This window comes from Ciconia boyciana, chromosome 13 (assembly GCF_034638445.1).
Source record: "Ciconia boyciana chromosome 13, ASM3463844v1, whole genome shotgun sequence".
NCBI classification, from domain to species: Eukaryota; Metazoa; Chordata; class Aves; order Ciconiiformes; family Ciconiidae; genus Ciconia; species Ciconia boyciana.
This window is the reverse complement of record NC_132946.1, coordinates 1,552,189-1,569,545: the sequence shown is the minus strand read 5'-3', so window position 1 is coordinate 1,569,545 and position 17,357 is coordinate 1,552,189. Positions and strand designations below refer to the sequence as shown.

At 49.1% G+C, this 17,357-nt stretch overlaps 1 protein-coding gene across 3 annotated transcripts in view; it reads left to right on the top strand.

Moving 5' to 3' along the window:
• The window catches only part of TRAF7 (TNF receptor associated factor 7), a 37,252-nt gene that overhangs the window by 1,750 nt on the left and 18,145 nt on the right, over positions 1-17,357 (top strand). The window contains exons 1-4 of one of the 3 annotated variants that reach the window (XM_072877926.1): positions 1,988-2,123; positions 13,743-13,861; positions 14,108-14,165; positions 15,311-15,402. In XM_072877926.1, the coding sequence (XP_072734027.1) occupies positions 13,781-13,861; positions 14,108-14,165; positions 15,311-15,402 (231 nt within the window). In that variant the 5' untranslated portion in view covers positions 1,988-2,123; positions 13,743-13,780. Of the gene's footprint in view, positions 1-1,987; positions 2,124-3,558; positions 3,582-13,742; positions 13,862-14,107; positions 14,166-15,310; positions 15,403-17,357 lie in introns of those variants that run through there. The other 2 variants (XM_072877927.1, XM_072877925.1) reach the window with 2 other exon arrangements.

Genomic DNA, 17,357 nt, shown 5'->3' with positions numbered 1-17,357 from the left:
AACTGTCCGCAGTCTGTTGGGTGCCCCTCCAAGTCCTGGGGTCCCCCACCCTGGGCACTGCTGCTCTCAAGTAAGGCTGGGAAAGGCCAGGGTAAATCCAGACATGAGCATACGGAAAGCTCCAGCTTTGCGGTTTGGTTTGCTGCAGTGTGCAGCAGCAGATCGCTTGCAGGTGAAACTGCCCTGCAGAAAGGAACGTTTCACGATGCGGGAGGTTAAATTTTACCGAGTGGCAGTGGGAAACCTAAGCCAAACTGGAGTGACCAGAACATTCAGTCAGGGAATGCAGGTAGCTTCTGTGATAACACCCAAACATGAATTTTCACGATGCTGATTGCACCCTAGGAAAAAACACCCAAATCCATAGTTTTCAGGCAGTTTGGTTCCCTGACCCTAGGGATCGCATGGTGATACCAGCCACTCTGCAGCGTGAGAGTGGTGGGGCTGGGCCCACAAGTGCCCGGTCCTGTGGCAGCGCAGCCTTAGATGATCTTAAGCCACTTGTGAAGCACCATAGGTGAGTTTGTGTCCCCTGACTGAAACCCTCCTGCAGTCAACCGTTCCCTTCCTGGGACTCCACAAACACAACCCCGCTGCTGGAGCTGCAGGGAGGCCCGTGGGCTCTGGGAAGTTGCCGAGCACCGTGTGATGGTGCTGGTGCCTGCTCTGCCCTGCCATGAAGTGGCCCTACGTCAGCCAGGGTTGCTCCTGAGCAGTGCTATGCATTTTGCAGCTTCAGTTGACTTCAGCTGGCATTCAGCAGTTAGGCACCTCATGGGCTGAGTGTTTGCCTGTTCCACGGGACCATCCTAGCCCCTGCTAGCCATGACTGTAGCGCTTTCTGAAGTGTGATTGTACCTGCCTCTCAGGCTGTCTCAGCCAAGCCCAGCTGTGCCAGGAGAAAGGCATTTGAGAGAAAATCCTTCCTGGTTTCACTAACTCAATACTCAGATTACATGGACAAGTTCAGTCTGTCAGAGCTCTTCCCTTCCAATGCCCCTTGTCTTTTTATGCCCCTTGTCTTTTTATGCCCCTTGTCTTTTTATGCCCCTTGTCTTTTTATGCCCCTTGTCTTTTTATGCCCCTTGTCTTTTTATGCCCCTTGTCTTTTTATGCCCCTTGTCTTCCCTTCCCTGGCTGTACTCCTTTGCCGTGGGCATGATGAGGCATATAGCAGCACATCCCCTTGCCCATGGGTTGGGTTAGGGGACGTAGTGGCTGCCTGGGGCAAGGGAGGAGGTGGGTGGCTGCTTACAGGGGTACGTGTCACCCTTCTTTCAAGCTCAGCAACTTCCCCAGGAGTCCAGGGCAGTGGCACCCCAGCATACCCATTTACAGACTGCTCCTGCTCTGCCTTTATCGCAGCCTGAGTTCGGAGCTCCATCAGAGTTACCTTGCTGCTTTTAATGAGGTGTAAAAACTGCAGGAGGTGTATTGGGTGCTGGAGTGGGGTGAGAGCTCTCCATGCAGTGCCTGCTCCTGGGAGAGCCTCAGCCGTGGGAGCACATTGTTCTCCTGCATGGGGTGAATGTCCTGGCAGTAGAAGTCCCCCACTGTCAGTACCTGTCTTTCAGGTGAGCCCTGCTCGCTGGCCCAGGAAAGCTCTGCCTTTTTGTGGCAAATCTTAGTTAACTGTATTTCCCTGGATTGTCTCTACAAGCAAAGACTGTGTTGCTGTTTGTTAGGCTGCTTGATATCCAATATTACAAACAGTTTGGGAACTATCTAAAGAGGGTGAGAAACTCAAACTCCCTTTAAAGTGAGCAATGGACCGTCCTGTCCCCGGAGATTTCTCTGCTCAGAGGAATAAATCTGTGTGTGCTAGAGAGTGGTTGTTTTTTCTGCACTAGACTAAACCTCTTCAGTCTCAGAGCAGCCAGGGCAAAGCTGCGAGGCAGCGCGGAGATTGGCTGAGCTGTGGGATTTTCCAGCTGAATTTACATATCGCCCACTGCTCTGCATGCCTTTCTGTTTACATCATTTAAGAGCGATACACACATACACGCACACAGATAGCGGAAGAGACATTTTGACCGAGGAAAAGCCTGCCCACGGCTTAGGAACTCGGTCATGGTGGCGTCTTGCTGGGCTTTGCTGCTCCGTGCCAGCTTGGATGGCCGATGGTGAGTTTCCTCTAAGGTAAAGTGTTTGCCCTGGGTGCTGGATGTGAGGGCTGCGTCAGCAGTGTGCCCCGGGAGGCTGCTGTGCTTTAGCGGTCGTGGACAGTAGTGAGGGAGGAACTGTTTTCATGCCCGTGTCTAGATCTTAGTGAAGAAGCAGGAGGTATCTGAAATCCAACGCCAGTTCAGAAGCGGGTACCTTTCCAACTAGCTGGAGCTGTATTATGCTGATTTTGTGATCCTTGAGTGACCTTTGCAAGGACGTGTAACGCCTGACTGTGCAGCCACCCGGGAAGTGTTTTCTGAGGTTGCTTCTGGTGGTTTCAGAAATGGGAAATCCTTGATATTCTTTAGGTGAAGTTGTGAGCAAAGAAGCCAGGTTTGTGAGAAGAGGGAGTATCTCCCACTGCCTCTCCCTTGCATCCTAAGTCCTCGTGGCTACAGTACAGCTGCTAATGGTACGTTGGGGGAATAATTTAAATCCGGCTTTCCTAGTGTGGTGTTAGGTGGTTGTGGGACACTGAATGGTGCTTCTGTCTGAAAGTTGTCAGTAGATTTGCTACGGTGGAAGCGTCCACATCCACCAATTTCTTCAGGAATCGAGGATTCAATGCTTGTTTATCAAGGGGCAGGACATCACTGGTTTGATCGTATTTTGCCCAGCTGACACGCTACCTGTAAAGCACGACAGTTTCGTCCCTTTCTCAGTCACTGGTTAACGCTCCCTAGCAGTGAGTGTAGCTGTCTTACCTTGTGCTCTCCTGCTTGTTCTCAGTGGCAAAGTCCAAGGAAACTGTAGAAAAAAAGAGCAGGTGACTGAAATTTACTGGGGTTTTTTTTGGGGGGTGGGGAAGGAGCTGATGCATTTCAGAGGGATCTTTTACAATGGTCTAATTGCACACAGAGGGCAAGCAAGAGCATGTCATGAAGTTTCAAAGCTTTGGAGGATGTTGGGGGGGGAGCAGGGGCTGGAAGTGATACTTTGTGCGTTCTGAGTAATGATTATGGGCTCAGGTTTCTTATGACTTTAATCTGGAAGAATTCCATAATGTGATAGGAGTAGTTAAACCTTTCCAGAGAAGTGCAGCCACCCGTAAGGCAAAGCAGTCTGAAAACCCCTCAGTGACTGCACAGCAACGGAGGAACGAAGTAGTGCAGAAACTTTGATCGCCTTGGGTCTAGCAGGGTGACTCCAAGAAAGGAGAATGCAGCAGGTGAGACAAGCGTTCCTCTGGCTTCCTTGGAGGATGTGGGGTGCAGCGTTTGCTAAAAACTTAGTACATTTATTGGTGTTTAACTCCTTTCCCAGGCCAGCTGAGAGCAAGCTTTTGACCTTTGGTAAATTACCAGCCAAGGGTGGGACTAGAATGGCTGAGGAGTTTCTGTTTTTCACAGGCAAGTCTCTCGGTCACAGCCTTGCTGAAGCGCTCGTGTCGGCACTGCACAGGGTGGAGGCGAGAGGTGAGCAAGTGAGTTCAGGATCTGTGTGAGCTCGTGCTGCTCCTGAACTGATCAACCAAGATTGAAGCCCTCCAAACAGAGCCTTTGCTTCCTCATGTACTGTCCTGCCAGGACTGAGGCCGAATTTCTCCAGAACCAGGCTTTGCTGCTGACCTGGCATGTCTTAAGAGTTTTTTAAATGAGTTGCAAGCCCATCTATCTACTGGATTCCTGCAGGCCAGTTTGCAGCAGAGGAACCAGCAGCAGAGCCTCAGCTAGTCCGCAGGACCTCGTGGGGTCTCGGCAGCTGCTTGCTCCCTGTCAAGCAAGGCTGAGGAGGACCAGTTAGCACCGGTTCTGGTGTGATTTGTGTTGGTGACTACTCTTAGCTTTTGAAGTGTGGTATCATGGAATCCTAGAATAGTTTGGGTTGGAAGGGACCTTTACAGGTCATCTAGTCCTACCTTCCTGCAATGGACAGGGACATCTTCAACTAGAGAAGGTTGCTCAGAGCCCCGTCCAACCTGACCTTGAATGTTTCCAGGGACGGGGCATCTACCACCTCTCTGGGCAACCTGGGCCAGTGTTTCACCACCCTCAGCATAAAACATTTCTTCCTTATACCTGGTCTGAATCTCCCCTCTTTTCATTTAAAACCATTACCCCTTGTCCTATCGCTACAGGCCCTGCAAAAAAGTTTGTCCCCTTCTTTCTTCTAAGCCCCCTTTAAGTACTGAAAGGCCACAGTAAGGTCTCCCTGGAGCCTTCTCTTCTCCAGGCTGAACAACCCCAACTCTCTCAGCCTGTCCTCACAGCAGAGGTGTTCCATCCCCCTGATCATTTGTGTGGCCTCCTCTGGACCCGCTCCAACAGGTCCGTGTCTTTCCTCTGCTGAGGACCCCAGAGCTGGACGCAGTGCTCTGGGGGGGGGGGGTGTCTCACGGGAGCGGAGCAGAGGGGGAGAATCACCTCCCTCAACCTGCTGGCCACGCTGCTTTTGATGCAGCCTAGGGTATGGTTGGCATGGTATCTTCAGACACGCCTTGTATCAATGATATCTTGTATCATGACCTGTCTTGCACAGAGGAGATGGCCATTCCCTCTCAAGAAACAGCAGTAGGACTGAGATTTTGCCTTGGAGGGGTAGGAGGTTGTTGGTTTTGGGGCTTGGTCGGGTTTTTTTTCTTTTTTCTTAAACAAATCCACAATTTAATAATGTGAAGATCCCCGAATGGGTCTGTTCTTTGAGTGAGGATGTGGGAAAGATCACAGGCTGTGAAAGGAACAGCATGCAGCACTGTAATGTTAGGGCCAACTTTTAAAGTACCTTTTGATTAAGGGCCTTGTATGGAAGAGCTCTGAGCGTGCCTGTTTCTGCCAGTCTGGCCACCCCAGCAGCGACCACGTAGGTACCGAGCCAAGACAAGCCAATCTCGGTTGCAGAGGTCGGGCCCTACCGAAACCTGGTCTGCAGCCTTATGTGTAAGAAAAATGGTGTGGTAGGTGGATGCTTCCAGGTTTCCTAAAATGGAAGTAAAGCTTCAAGTGTAGCTTTTGTGTCGTGGAAACAGCATTGAACGTTGGCCTCTGTTCTAACTTCTAACTTAGGTTTTTGGGAAAAATGAGATGCTTTGTTCCACCAGAGCAATCACTTTTGATCCAGTTACAGGCACATTTGAAAGTTACTGCTTCAGGTTTTAACATGAAGTATTGCAAAAAGTTTTTCTATCCTAAGGACTCATTACCCTTTAGGAAAAGCACCTAACACAAAATTATTTCCCTTTCTGAAACGCATTTGCACAAAGGAATGCCAGTGTTCAAACAGCTGTTGAATGTGCTTTCTCAGCTCTGCAGTCAATTGAAGTGCTGGTAAAAGTAGGAGCAATTAAAAATATCACTTTTATTTTTATTGATGACAGCTCAGTACAATTATGGTCTTACTTTAAGTAGCTCAGACAAGTTTGTATGACTTTTAAAAGCAACGCAAAAACTTGTCAATTCTTTCTGTTTCACAGAAGCAAAGACCCACCAGATGGAAGTGCCATGCTCTGTTGGTAAGGCTGAACTTCTGTTCACGTTTTATGTTCTTCTAGCACTGACTGCACCTCTCAGCATATGAGCCTGGTCCTAGAGAGGTCACCCTAAGGGCGTACGAAATGCCCAACCGGGTCAGAGCATCGGTCTGCCTAGCCCCAGTCCTGTGTTCAGCAGCTCCGAAAATGGATGCTCTTAATGGAGAGCACGTGAACCTGACCGCCTTCTACCATCCATTTGCCTCATGTTTTCCCACCGCTTAGAGTAGTTGGATTAGGGACTACATCCCATCGATCATTTTATTTGTCAGTCCCTGAAGTTTCTCTAACTACGCTGTGGCCTTCTTCTGAAGCAAAAACCAGAACTGCTACAGTACTCAGGAGGCAAGTACATCAAGGTTTTATGTAGCACCCAAATGACACTCTCGCAGTTGTTCTCCACAGCTTTTGTGATGCTGCTCAGCGTTTCGTTGGCTTGTTTGCTGCTGTCCTCTGCACTAAGAATTGCAGCTAACACTCCACAGGACTCCAGCATCTCTTTCCTGAGTTGTAGCTGCCAGGTCAGAGCTGAGCATTGCATAGGCCTGCTTTCATTATTTTTCCCTAGGTGCATTGCTTGACATTTATCTCCATAAAAGCTCATCTGCAACCTTTTTATCTCCTCAGTTTTGTGAGGTTCTTCTTGAGTTCCTTACCATCAACATGGTATTTGACTGCTCAAAAGAGCTTAGTGTCATCTGCAAACATGACGAGTTCACTGCTCACTCTTTATTCAACATCTTCACCTATGACCTTGAAAAAGCTTGTTCAGCAGTGGTTCTTGGAGGAACCCTTGCGTAGTCTTCTCTAACCTGGGGATTGACCACTGAGCTCCACCCTCTGCTTCCTGTCCTGTGACCACCCTGAGAGATGTCTGTCTCAGTGATCTGCTGTAGCTCACACGCATTCTTACGGCCCGTGTTTTACAAGTCAGACTAGATGCTGATAGTCCTTGTCACCATGTTCTTTAAGCCCTGTTGATGAAGTTCGCAAGCACTTATGAAATGAGTGCTCTTTCCACCAGAGACACTGACCAAGGAAGCCAGAGTGACTGTCCCATGGTTGTCCCTGTAGAAGAGTTAGCATTTGAGCTCATGAATCTTGTCTCATTTGTGCTTTGGTCTGAGACATTCCCTTGCAGGTTGCTGTGGGCCACTGAGAATCGATTCACAGATAGAAAGTGTGGGCAACACCTTGGTACTGCAGAAGAACAAAGTGGACAGAGCCTGCCCAAACTGGGCTGGATTTACTAGCCCTGTTACCTCCCTCAGAGGAGCCCTGGCTGTGCGAGAGCTTGCGATGCAGCCGAGGAAGGGGGTGTAGTCCCCAAATGCACACCCCCTGCTCTCGGCACCTGCCTGCCTTGCCTTGCCCTTGTCCTGTTGAGCCGGGCTGTTGGAGCAGCACGGTGCGTTTTAGCTTTTGTAATAGTATTTCCCCAGTGATGTGCCAATACTCTCAAGGATGTGTAACCCTTCCTGTTCTGGCTGTGGTGGTGTAAGAGGAACAGAAGCTTGTGTCTTATGCCATAAATACCCAGGCTGTGAAATAAGGAAATTCACGTCACCCACAGCCGGTTCCCAGCTGGAGCAGGATAACCCCGTGCCTGCCCTTCTCATGAGGCCAGCTGCACGCATTGGCCTTGCTCTCCAGCAAATGCTCCTGCTGTGTATGATTTTGCCAGCCCAGCAGATTCCGCAGGGGTGAATAACCTTAGAGTCAGCTTCAATGAACTGAGGGAGGAAAAAAAAGAAGAAAGCAGATGTAGGACATGTCACTGAGCTTTATGAGCTGTTGATTGTGTAAGGCGGAGACACTTGCAGGTTTCTTGGCAAAGAGACGCTGTGCAGCGTGGGGCATTGCGTCTGCCAGCCACTTCCCGGCAGTGCCACGTTTCAACTGCGGGATCCGGTGCTGTGCCCGTGTCTTGCCCCAGAGAGCAGCCAGAGCACAAACCCCAGCAGTGCCATTGTGCCTGCAATGGTGTGGTTCCCGCATTAGGAACTGGCTCCTGATCAGGACCAGGCAGGTGACGTGATGTTTGTGAAGGACGAGATATTCTGCCATCCTTTCTCCTCGTGCCACGTTCCTCCTCAAAGCCTTGGCCTTGATCTTGAGGTTGGTTGTAAGGATCTTTTGCTGAGTGTTGGGAATAGCCAGGTGTATGTGTGCGTGTTCGGGGGGCTGAGAGGAGGGGAGACCCTTGAGGTACCCGTGCCAGTCCTGCCAGACCCCTCTTGTGGGCAAACCCTTCAGCATGGCCAGGACGCTGGTCCCGGGGGTGATTCCCCTCCCTGCTTGAGGTACAGTGATGGGGTTGGCGGCAGCGTGAAACAGCCGGCAGTAAACTGCTCTTTTGCTGATCCTGGTGGCCCCTGCAGTGGGGACGAAGAGCACTGCTTTCCCCAGCTGTCTCTGCAACTACTGGTGGTTGGGTTTTTCCTTGCCTGGATTACTAAAGTAGGAATTTTAAGGCTTTTTTTCTTGCTGAGTCTCAAAAGCCTGAATTGATTCCTGTGGTGTGCAAATGCTGAAACCTAGCCCTTCCCCTCCCTCGCATCTGGTTACTATCAGCCGTGTGATTTAGCGAATAGCGGGTCCACACAGCTTCCTTTTTCCAGGGTAGATTTTTTTTCCCTCTTTATTTACTGTCAAAACCACTAAAGTTGCATGTTAAAAAAACCAACCAAACAAAAAAACTCCAGGCAAGGAGAGTCTGGATCACAGGCTGGGTTCCCAAGCTGATCTCCAGATGCATGGGTCCACGCATGCCTCTCCAGTTTAGAAGGCAGCCCTGTGCTGTTGTGCTGCCGGGACACACAAGTTCTTTCAACAGTTCTTGTCTTTTCAGAGCAAATGGAGCCTGTCCTCTCACTGCAGGTGTCAGAGTGCCTCTGCAACCCATTTTGCTGTAAATCATAACCAGATCCTGTAGAGTCCTGGGCCAGAAAATTGGAAGAATGTTTCCAGCATGAGGGCTTCTGACCTGCTGCTCTGCAGAGCTGCTGGAGATGCTCAGGGGATTTCTGGAGCCCCTTCGTATTTGGTCCTCTGAGAAGGACTTAGCAGCCCAAAGGATTCTGCGATTTTCAGTAAATCTTAGTTTTCCTTCTAGGTCACAGAGTGCATGCGTTTTGTAACACAAAATATTTGATACTCTCACTGTGTTGTAGTCTGTATCTCCTCAGGATGTGGTTCTGCTCGGACCCCGCAGGCTGAGGAGCTCTGCCTGCAGTCAGAGCAGGGGCAGGAGCTGCCCGTGGCCGGTGCAGGGTGCCCCGGGAGGGACACCAGCCACCCAGGACGGGTGCTCGTCCTCCGGGCCTGGGAGCACAGGACAGGACGGTGTAGCTGACGGGGTTTAGATGCTAAGCCAAGGTTCAGAGATCTGGTGGAGATTTTTGCAAGTGCTGTAGGAAGCTGGTATTAATGTCAACAACACCAGCTCTTTTCTGTCTCCTTTTAACTTCTTTGATAACAGTTGGAAAAGGCCTTTCTCAGTACTGCTTGGAAGACTGCTTGAGATGTGAAGGAGCTGTCAAACAGTGCTCTGGAGAAACGTCTGCTCTGTTGAAATGCTTCCTATATATGGTGGTTGCAGAGGTTTGGGCTGAAATCAGATATTCATGTGGCGGCTGGTGTTCTGCATCCTGGCTGATATTCCACTCGACATTTTTTCCATTGCTTGCATTCCTCTGGTCTCTGTTCAGAGAAGACACAAAGCAGGCTCCCTGCTGCTGCTTGCAGGTAGGTTGCTCAGCCAAGCTGCAGAGCGCAGGACATGCTTATAAACAATGAGTGGAAAATCCCTGTATTCCAGCCCATGTTCCCTTCCTCACTTGGATCTATCCAAGATCTGTTAAGTTGGAAGGCATTTTGCATCCGTTTCAGTTGGTCTTTGGGACAGGGTGAAACTGGAGATGTGCCTCCTTAATGGATCTCAGCAATAAGCAGTTCTGTGGCTGCTGGGTTACCCCGTGAGCCGCACCATGGTGCACACCTCCTAGCCTGCACAGAAGTTTCAAAGGCAGTTATTTAAAGGGTCGTGCTCATCCTTGGCTGACAGGCCATAACTCACTGATCGCAGTAGCCCAAGTGCCTGTATGTCACTGTTTGTTGCACGTCTGATCCTACGTTGAATGATATTACAAAACTACTCAAACTGTTAGTTGTCCTCATTCTTGTGTTTTTCCTGTCTCTTTGTGCTCCACAGTGAGTGCTTTCCCATTGCTTTTTTGAGTCTCCATCTGTTATGTTTGAAGGCAAAACATACCCTGAAAATGAGAAGGGGATGAAGCTTTTGCCTGAGTCTCCAGACAGCCTGCAATCCTCCATAAGGATGGGCTTCCTCTCTTTCTGTCTGGGAGTGCCTTAAAAACCCAGTAGCGATATTTGATATGCCAGGTTCCCTTAATGCTGTCATGACTGGTGAGACGGGACCATACCCCTGCTCTTCCCTTGTGAGTAGCGCAGGATAGAGGGTGTTTGGGTACATGCTGCTGAGGTTCTCTGGAGAAGGAATCATGAATTCATAGCCCTTCTGAAAAGCAAGTCCCTCTATCTCCACCGTAACGTGGGAGGAAGAGGGTGCTGAATCCCTTCTCCAGAGGAGATTAGTGAGCTTAGCTGTATTGTTAGACATAGGGAACCTATATAGGAGGGGAACTGTAGAGATACACGCGTGTTATTAGACATGAGAGAGCGCAACCTTGAGACATGAAATCACAGGAAATGTGGCAGTTTGTGTCACCACTCGTGGAAGTACTTGCTTTACGTTATTTATGAGCACTGCATCACCTGGAGGCCCCAGCTAAGGTGGAGACCTTTTTGTGCTAGACGCTGCACAAATATCCAAAGGTTCTTTCATCTTCAGGCTTTGTAGTCCAGATGCGCTGTGCAGAAGAGGTAAACTAAAGAGACTTCTGGAGGGAGGAAGCAGAGAGCTCCAGTGGCTTGCCCAAGGTTGCGAGGGAGTGAGGGGCTGAGTGGGGTTCAGATCTCGTGGGGCCACGGCCAGCGTGTTAACCAAAACCTTTGTCTGCCCTCTTCCCCACCACCCGCCCTCCCTGTGCCTTCTGCTATCTGTGCTCTAAGGAACCACTGAAAGGAATAAAAGGATCCTGATGGCCAGTGCCAAACTTCTCGCTTGCTGGAACCCAGCTTTAAACTCGGCAGGTCTCCATGATGCAGCAGCCCAACACTACTTCATCCCTGCTGTTCTTGAGACAACTCCAGCAACTCTGCTTAGCATCTCCAAAGGGATCTGGCATTTGCAAACGGCCAGGACACTGCTTTCAAATGTGTGGAAAACATTATCCAGATCCCTATTTTTAAGATGGTCTTGGGTTTGGTTTTGAGGTTTTTGTTTGGTTGGTTTTTGGTTGGAGTTTTGGTTTTTTGTTTTAGACTGTAACTTTTTTCGAGAGTTTGGACCTGAGTAGTGATTCCCTGGGCTGTGCTCCTGCTGTAGTCTGGCTGCCTGACAGTTGTCCGATAAAGAACTGCAGCGAGCAACACAAAGTGCTGTGTCAGGCGTGGCTGAGCTGTTGGCTGTTAGCAGAGCGTTGGCCGAGGACATCCTGAGCGTTGCCTTTGCAATGTTTAAAATGTGAGCGCAGGACGCGACCAGCCCTGTGTGCAGGCAGCCTCGCGCTGGGGCTCCCGGGGGAGGTGGGTATGCTCTTGGGCTGGGACTAAGGAGGCCCTGGGCAAGTCCCAGGTCACAGCTATGCTGCGTGATTGCGTCTCTATGAGCCTCAGTTTCCCTTTCTGTGAAGCAGAGAAATCACAGCGGTCTCCTTTATAAAGAGCTTGGAGATTTAGGACTTGTCACCCTCAAATAAGAGAAGACCAATTGCTAGAAACACCCAAGACTCTTCACCTCCACAAAAGTTGGAAATAAGAGCAGCAGGAGTGCGAAAGCCCGGCCCGAGCGTTGCCATCTCAGCCGGGGCCAGAAGCAGGCACGTCTGAAAGGGACCGGGAGCTCTGCATCGGCCGATTGCAGGCATCTGCAGGGTGTTTCTTCCAAGGCACCCTGTGCTGGTCGTTGGCTCTTGTCCTGCAAAAAAGGGGTTTGGTTGTGTCTTAGTAAACCATTTTTGGCCTGTCTGTCCTCACTGCAGATGTCTGTCTGGTCTGTTTGTGTAGTCCTTGGACTCTGCTGCTGGCAGTGAGAGTACCAAGACTTAACTATACCTTGGACAGAAAGGGGTCTCTTAATCAGGATCCTTCGTGAGCAGCTTATTCCTGGAGCACAGGGTCCCTGTCTCCTTGGGCAGGCTGGGACAGCCTGCGAGTGCAAGCAACCTTTCAGCTGCACGGATGAAGAGGCAGCCTGGGAGGAGAGCTCAGTGCCCTGCTGAACCCTTGTCCTCTCTGGTGGAAACTTCTGCTCAAGCCAGAAGCATCTCCATACGATGGCTGAGAGGAGGTGCAGCTCCTTCCTACGGGTACCCCGGCTCCAAAGGAGACTCTTTGAGAGCATCTTGTCAGATTCGCTGGGACAACAGCATGATTTTGTGCCCTGAAGCCAGCATCAGGTTTCAACAGAGGTTTCAACAGTTTCAAAAGAAAGCAAACTCCATGTGTTTCTGCAGATTATTATTGTGTAATACTTGACTTTGCAAACTTGAACCTAGTAAAAAACTGTGTAAACAATGGAGGAAGAGAAATGATCCCCTCTGCTGACTTCTGGGGGGAAAGGATTTCTCTTTCTGGGTGATGATCCAGACTTTGCTGGTTGTTTCTGAGCAGAAATTGGGAGTGAGATCCAGAATCACAAACATGTTACTTGAAGTAAAGTTTATTTCATGGTTTCCTTGACCTCATAGCTCAGACTATGCTGGAAAGAACTCCTTTAATGCAAATATAACTGAATCAAACGTGGGATTTTTGCTTTCTGTTAAGATCTAGCCCTGACTTTTGTGTTCAGTAGTACAGCCCAGGGCTTTTGAATTAAATAGCAAAACTCCCACTGAGTTCATCACAAGAACAGGACGAGGCCTGTGCTAATCACACGTCTGAATATGAGGCAGCCTTCAGTTCTGGGGGTGCAGGGAAGTTTAGGCTTTGGTTTCCTTGGCTGGAAGTGCCAGAAGGTGCGGCACAGCCTGCCCGGGAAAGGGGCTGCCTTGGAGGGATCCCTTCTGCCGCCCCAGCTGACAAGGACGTGGGGCTGCTGAGCTTCCAGGGCACCTCTTCCTTCATCTGGGTGGTCCTGGAGGGAGGAAGGCAGTCACAGCCGCTTGTGCTAAAGCAAAGCCCCAGGTGACTGAATGGGATGTTGCTATCGCGTGCTCAGAAGGTGGCCTGAGCTGCAAAGCTGCGAGTGAACCATCTCCCTGGGCTCTGGAGTCCAGGCCAGCTCAGCTTGAGCCTCGCAGTTAATGGGATAAGGGTTTTACTGGTATAGCTTTACATCCAGAGACCTTTCTGCCCTCCATGCACTCACAGTTCCCTGGCACACTGAAAGATCAGGCTTGTGCCTGTGGCCTCTGCCAAAATCCCTCTGCCTGCTGTGGTACAGTCTGCTCTGTGCTCGCCATCGCTGTGTCTTGTGGAAGGGGCTCCCTTCTAGGACCCTGCTTACTAATCACTGCTCTGTGCGAAGTGTTTGGGAAGCAGCAGGTAACCTGCTTTCTGAACTACGCTCAAACCGGGGAGGGAGAGAGGACCAGATACAGAGCCTGCATAGGGCTCTTCTCTGCTGGGACTGTCAGTCACAACTGGTACATACTCTCATTTTAAAAAGATCGATGTGTATCATGACCAGTGGAATGCTGTCTGTCTTAGAGTAGTCTCCTGAGAAGTCTCATCTGCTATTAAAACTGCTGTATACTTGTAAAAGCAGCTAATGATTATGGGTATTCCAGTATTTGGGTGATTAAGGAGTCATTTTAAAAGATACCCTATCTTTAGAAAATGCTGAATGCTCATCCAGGAATGATTTGAAGGAACCTGACTTTGACCTTGCCACTTGCTTCTGAAAATCCAGGTTTATGTGAGCTTAGGTAAATACTTGGACTTAATACTACAGAAGATTGTTCTCTGAGCCCAGGAAAATTTGTACAATGAACCTAACGCTCTTTCTGTCTTTCTTCTTCCGCAGAGCAAACTTCCCATGACTAACAAATGCTGGCCTAGATTATGAGCTCAAACAAGAACGCTCGCTACAATCGTTTCTCCAGTGGCACAACAAACATCACTTCTTCCGAAAACACTAACGGGGTAAGGCTCGGTGGTGTTGGCAGAGGACAGGGGCTAGGGCTGCTTCTTATGTTCTCATCCTTTCTTTTGAGAAAATGAAGATGGCTTTTGAAAATACGGTACCTCCTTGCCTCTTAAAAATCACAATATCCACAGATAAAAGTTGGGAATATATATGTACCTTTCTTCACCAGTTCAGGAAAGGCAGCAAGCCTTTGGGCTGTGCTGCAGCAATACGCACTGACCTTCCTTTTGTCAATGTTTCAGACAAGAATGGAAACAACTTTTGGGCCAGCCTACTCTGCTGTGACGACCATCACAAAGGGTGAGTGTATTTCATGCATAGAGCTTCTCCCCAAAGCACTATGTGTGATTCCTACCGTTGTTGTTGTTGTTCCACAGAACATAAAGCTGTTGGGAGAATCACTGTGTTCATTACAGACAGGTGCCGAGGTGCTGTTTTTAGTATTATGCAGCCCAAGTGTTATTTAATCATGGCATCTGATCACCAGGCGTGATGGAAATAAGCATGCACAGAAATTTTCTCCCGTTAGGCAGACTTAACAGTACCACTGGGAAGCCCTTGCTGAAATTAGGATAGTACAACAGGGTTTGATACAGAGCTCAGTCCCAAGTCTTATTTATCTCTGTGACTTCTCACGCAATCATTACCAGCGCTGAAAATTCCCATCTTCACTCTGCGCCTGACTGTGAGTCACTCTGGACACTTTGGTAAAACCCCCGTGGCCATTTTTAACTCAGACCGGAGGGGGTGCAAGTGTACCCGCTCATTTAAAATTCTTGTGCTTTGTTCCTCAAAGCCCAGCAGGTGAGGAGTGAGCCCTGACACATGGTGTGAATGTAGGAAGAGGTCTGGTTTCATTTTGGAATAAAAATATCCTTACTTTAGTAAAGATAAACTGTGGCACTTGACACTGACTTAGATAAGGAAATGAACATCTGCCCGGGGGAAATGTTTGGATTCTGTTTGTACGGGACTCTGGACTCTAGATGTTTTTGGACTCCTCAACATTTACATTCAAAATTGTATATGTCAGTAATATGATCTTTATACAAATATCTCCAATTTAATTTAGCATGCTTCCCTTGTGCTACAAGAATATCCAGACAATTTTTGATCGAAGCAATTTTTGTTAGTGACTGAAATATGTGGGAGTATAAGGTTTCCTTTTAATAGTATTTTTAGCCTATGGACCTGGTAGAATATTATCTGTCCTCTTTTCTGGGCAAGCTACCTTCAAAGGGCTGCGTGCATTTCAGCAAGCTATCAGAGATCAGGATTGTTCTGCCTGCACTGATATGTCTGGGCCAAGAACTGGAGTTGGGGAATCCCTAGTCTTTTTCTTTTTCAAGGAACGCTTACAGCTACAGACACTCACCTGTAGCTCAGAAATGTTACTGGGGAGCCTAAATGCTTGCTTTTATTTATTTTTTTTATTTGCTTTAAAGCTGACGGGACCAATACTTTTAAACAGCATCGTCGGACCCCATCCTCCTCCAGCACACTCACCTACTCCCCACGAGATGAGGATGATGGCATGGTAGGTGTTGCCAGGAGCCCCCCTGCTGACTGGCTTAGCTGATATATGTCAAATGAGGGATGTCTGGTGTTCCTCTGGACTTCTCTGCCTCCCTCATCATTCCCATGCACTGCGTTATATCAGAAGCAGATGTCTGCACCAGAGGCAGGACCAGCCTCGGCATTTTCTGGCTGCTCCCAGGGTTGATGCAGTGGGAAAGCAGAGGCTGCTTCTGGCCTAGGGTATTAGGCTGGCACTGCTGGTGCTCTTTTTTGTACTGGTTCAAAATGGTATGTGGTTACAAAGCCCAGGAGCTACAAATCCCACAGGCCTACTTGTGAGGGTGCACCTGCCTCCTGTGTGAGCAGCGTGCTCTGGGTCTCCTGAGCTCGGGAGAAAGCAGAGCTACTGTCAGCGATGACTGGCCTTAGCCATGGCCCCAGACAGTCTCGATCAGGGCGTGTTGGATGGACCATCCAGCAGCACAGCTGGCCCTGCAGCTATGACCAGAAAATCCATTCCTCTTTCCACCTCCAGATGGGGCTTCTGACCGCAGGGAGCACTTCTGAAACCTGCGGAGTGGGATGTTGGGCACCACAGACTGTGCTCGGCTCCTGGGGATTACATCATCGGGGTCTTCTCACACAAATCATTCCCATGTCTTGCAATATCTTTGCAGAAAAGCACTTCCCAATTTTGTACCCAGCTTTCTCGTTCATCACGCTCACTTCTGAGTAACTTCTTTTTGGGGAATTTAGTGATCTAACAGGCCTCTGTGTTAGCTGCTTAAAGAGAAATTAAATCAACTAAATTGATCAAATCAAGAACAGCAACAGCAAAGCAAACCTCAGTGAATGGACAGAGAGCTCTGTGGCCTTGATCTTCTCCTATCCCTAGTGCTCCAGCCACATCTCATAACCACAAGCTCCTATTTAGATTTAAGCATGTGAGTAGTAGACTCTTCAAATTAAGTAAGTCGTTGTAGACTTTGTCAGGTTATGAGACCCAGCTCCCAGGTCAGGGATAAATGGATCACTGCTGCTGCTGAATTTACTGGTAGAGACTGGGGCCAGCAACACTATGGAGCTACACTTCTTAAAATAAATTTGACACCAGATTGCAAAGAGCTTTATTGTCAGCATCCTATAAAGTTCCTTCCATTGCTTGGAGATCTTGCTGTGTTTTATGTGAGCGTGTGTTTGTTTTTTCAAAAAGTCCTTTGAACATTTGCCTTGTGTCCTTGGCAAATGCAACTCTCCATCACATCGCTGACCCCATGGTGCTGGGCCACTGTTCCAGGAAGCCCTTGGCTGTCAGCACTGATCCCGTGGGCTGAGTGTTGTGCTCACTGCACCCTTCTCACGAGCTGTGCAGTTCCCGCAGAGCACAGGTAAGGATTTTTCCAGAGGAGCGGGGAGTGTGGGGAACGTTACATTTAGCCATGTCTGATGGAGAAGCTCCCTGACTCCTTTGAAAACTACAGTGTGGCAAACTGACGTGTGCAGCCAAGAACAGGAGAGAGCTCTCCTAAGACCTAGCCTCAGTCCTCTTGGACCGTCTCAGCCCACCTTCCCTGGAGTGCTAAATACTCTTAAGCAAAAATAGCAAGAGGATTAATGAGTAGTTCAGGAAGCAGCCTGCAGTCCTAGGTGTGAACAAACCAGGAGCGCCACAGCCCTGCTCTGCCTGCTGCTCCAGACAAACTCTCACTAACCCTTTTAGGAAGCTTCCTTTGCTTTGTCAAGAAATAATCTGGGATTTCCCTTCCTCAGCACTAAGTTTTCCCTTATCCAGAAGCTGCCAAGGGCTTGTCAGCCATCAGAGAGACAGCTGGAGACAAGTCAGAGCCCTCCCATGACCTCCACTACCCCTTTTTCTTTCTTTTTAAAGCTTCTGTTAATGAAACCAAAAGCAGAGCATTGTGTTCTGCGTGCAAGGCAGGGATTATTGAGCGGCTGCTGTCATCTTTCTTGAAA